General features: G+C 35.0%; 1 protein-coding gene across 1 annotated transcript in view; it reads left to right on the top strand.

Moving 5' to 3' along the window:
• ASH2L (ash2 (absent, small, or homeotic)-like (Drosophila)) overlaps positions 1 to 1677 on the top strand; it is a 25119-nt gene that overhangs the window by 4549 nt on the left and 18893 nt on the right. Inside the window, exons 4-5 of the mRNA XM_012651103.1 lie at positions 51 to 139; positions 411 to 505. Coding sequence (XP_012506557.1) covers positions 51 to 139; positions 411 to 505 — 184 coding nt within the window. The remainder of the gene's footprint in view (positions 1 to 50; positions 140 to 410; positions 506 to 1677) is intronic.

Here is a 1677-nt window from a genome sequence, read left to right as displayed (position 1 = left end):
AAGTATGTGTTCAAAAGTGCACTAATTTCTACAATTTGGCTATTTAACAGATCCTGTCTACCGTTCATGACCAACTACAGTTTTCATTGCAACGTATGCCATCATAGTGGGAATACCTATTTCCTCCGGAAGCAAGCAAGTAAGACCAAACTCTGTAGTATGTCAAGATGATTATTTTCTGGAAAAGAAAAGGGATCTGGGCTTAGCAGAATCAGGAGACCTTTGCCTAGTAGCTGGTAGAAATTACATTGGGGTTTAGCTCTGAATAATTTCTATTGCCTGTTTCAGATCAAATGATCCCTCTACTTTTTGCTGCTATTGTTATTTTGTGGACCATCTTGTTGAATATTCCCTTGGTGGTAGGTTATATAGTTATACAAGTAACTTTTTCTTCCTTTTGTTTTTGATAGACTTGAAAGAAATGTGCCTTAGTGCTTTGGCCAACCTAACGTGGCAGTCCCGGACACAGGATGAACATCCAAAAACCATGTTCTCCAAAGATAAGGTAGAGATGGAATTAACGTAATTGCAATTGTGCTGAAGAATCAGATAGAACTTCTAAATATACTCTTAAACAAGTACTCTCTCTCCAATTTTTATGAATATATGACTGGTTTCAGTAGTTACCTTGTTCTTATTTCATGTGACTTACTCATTTCCTAGTTGTGTGTCACTTGGCTTAGCTATTAGTGAAATGAATCCTTAAATAGTTTTGATTGGTTTTACAGAAGCAAACAACTGTCTATCCCACAATAATCAGGTCTGATGTGAACCTTCTCAGCCTAGTGTAGCCATTTTTATAGATGCCTATCACAGATTTTGTCAAGGAGAAAGGGGGTCAGTTTCCTTTTGTTATAAAAAAAAAAAATTATCCTTTGTCATTAAACTGGAAAACCACATGCCTAAAATCAGGATTAAAAACTAGATGATTAGCCCGTCTGTGAGTCTTTCCTACTGTGATTTCTGGTAAGAAGTAGGAAAGTAAGTAAATTTTTAAATGGAATTTATATTGTGACCTAGTATGCAGTTATGCTAATCTGCTTTCGTTTAAAACTGAAACAAAAGTTTCACAAAACAATGTTAACCCTCTGATGTTCCCTCTGCACTTCGATATTTTCTTTTATGCTTCAGTCAAGCTAGTTTTGACCTACAAATTGATTGTGATGTACAGTTTGAAAAACACTGGTGCAAGGTGTGTTGTGAGACCAATGCTGTCTGGATCAGATTGGCAGGGGCCTTGTCTACTAAACACAAATTTGCACTTAATCTGGTCAGCTGGAGCAATCAGCAGAGGTTCCCCCTCCCCTTTTATCTATATTAAAAGTGCTTTAAATAGGGAGTGTTGTGATTAAATTTTTTTCTTAGTTCATTTTTTCCCAAACTATTTTGAGATTTTCGAACCTACAGAAAAATTCAGTTAGTACAATGAATATTTGTTCTTTGCCTGGATTTGCCAGTTGTTAATATTTCACTACATTGCTTTATCTCCCCATGTCTGCATTTTTTACATTGTGACAAAGTCACAGTGTAAACTCTATTTTTAATCTAGAAACAGTTCCTTTATTTGACCTTTTTTTAAATTTGCTTTTTAACTTTTTTTTGGTTTGCTATGACATTTAAGATTTTGAAGAGCCTAAAGAATTGTTTGGCATGTATTCTTTAATTTGCATTTATCTG

This window comes from Propithecus coquereli, unplaced genomic scaffold, assembly GCF_000956105.1.
Source record: "Propithecus coquereli isolate 6110/MARCELLA unplaced genomic scaffold, Pcoq_1.0 Scaffold349, whole genome shotgun sequence".
Lineage (NCBI taxonomy): Eukaryota > Metazoa > Chordata > Mammalia > Primates > Indriidae > Propithecus > Propithecus coquereli.
Note: the sequence above shows the minus strand (reverse complement) of the source record. Positions and strands in the feature narration are given on the sequence as shown.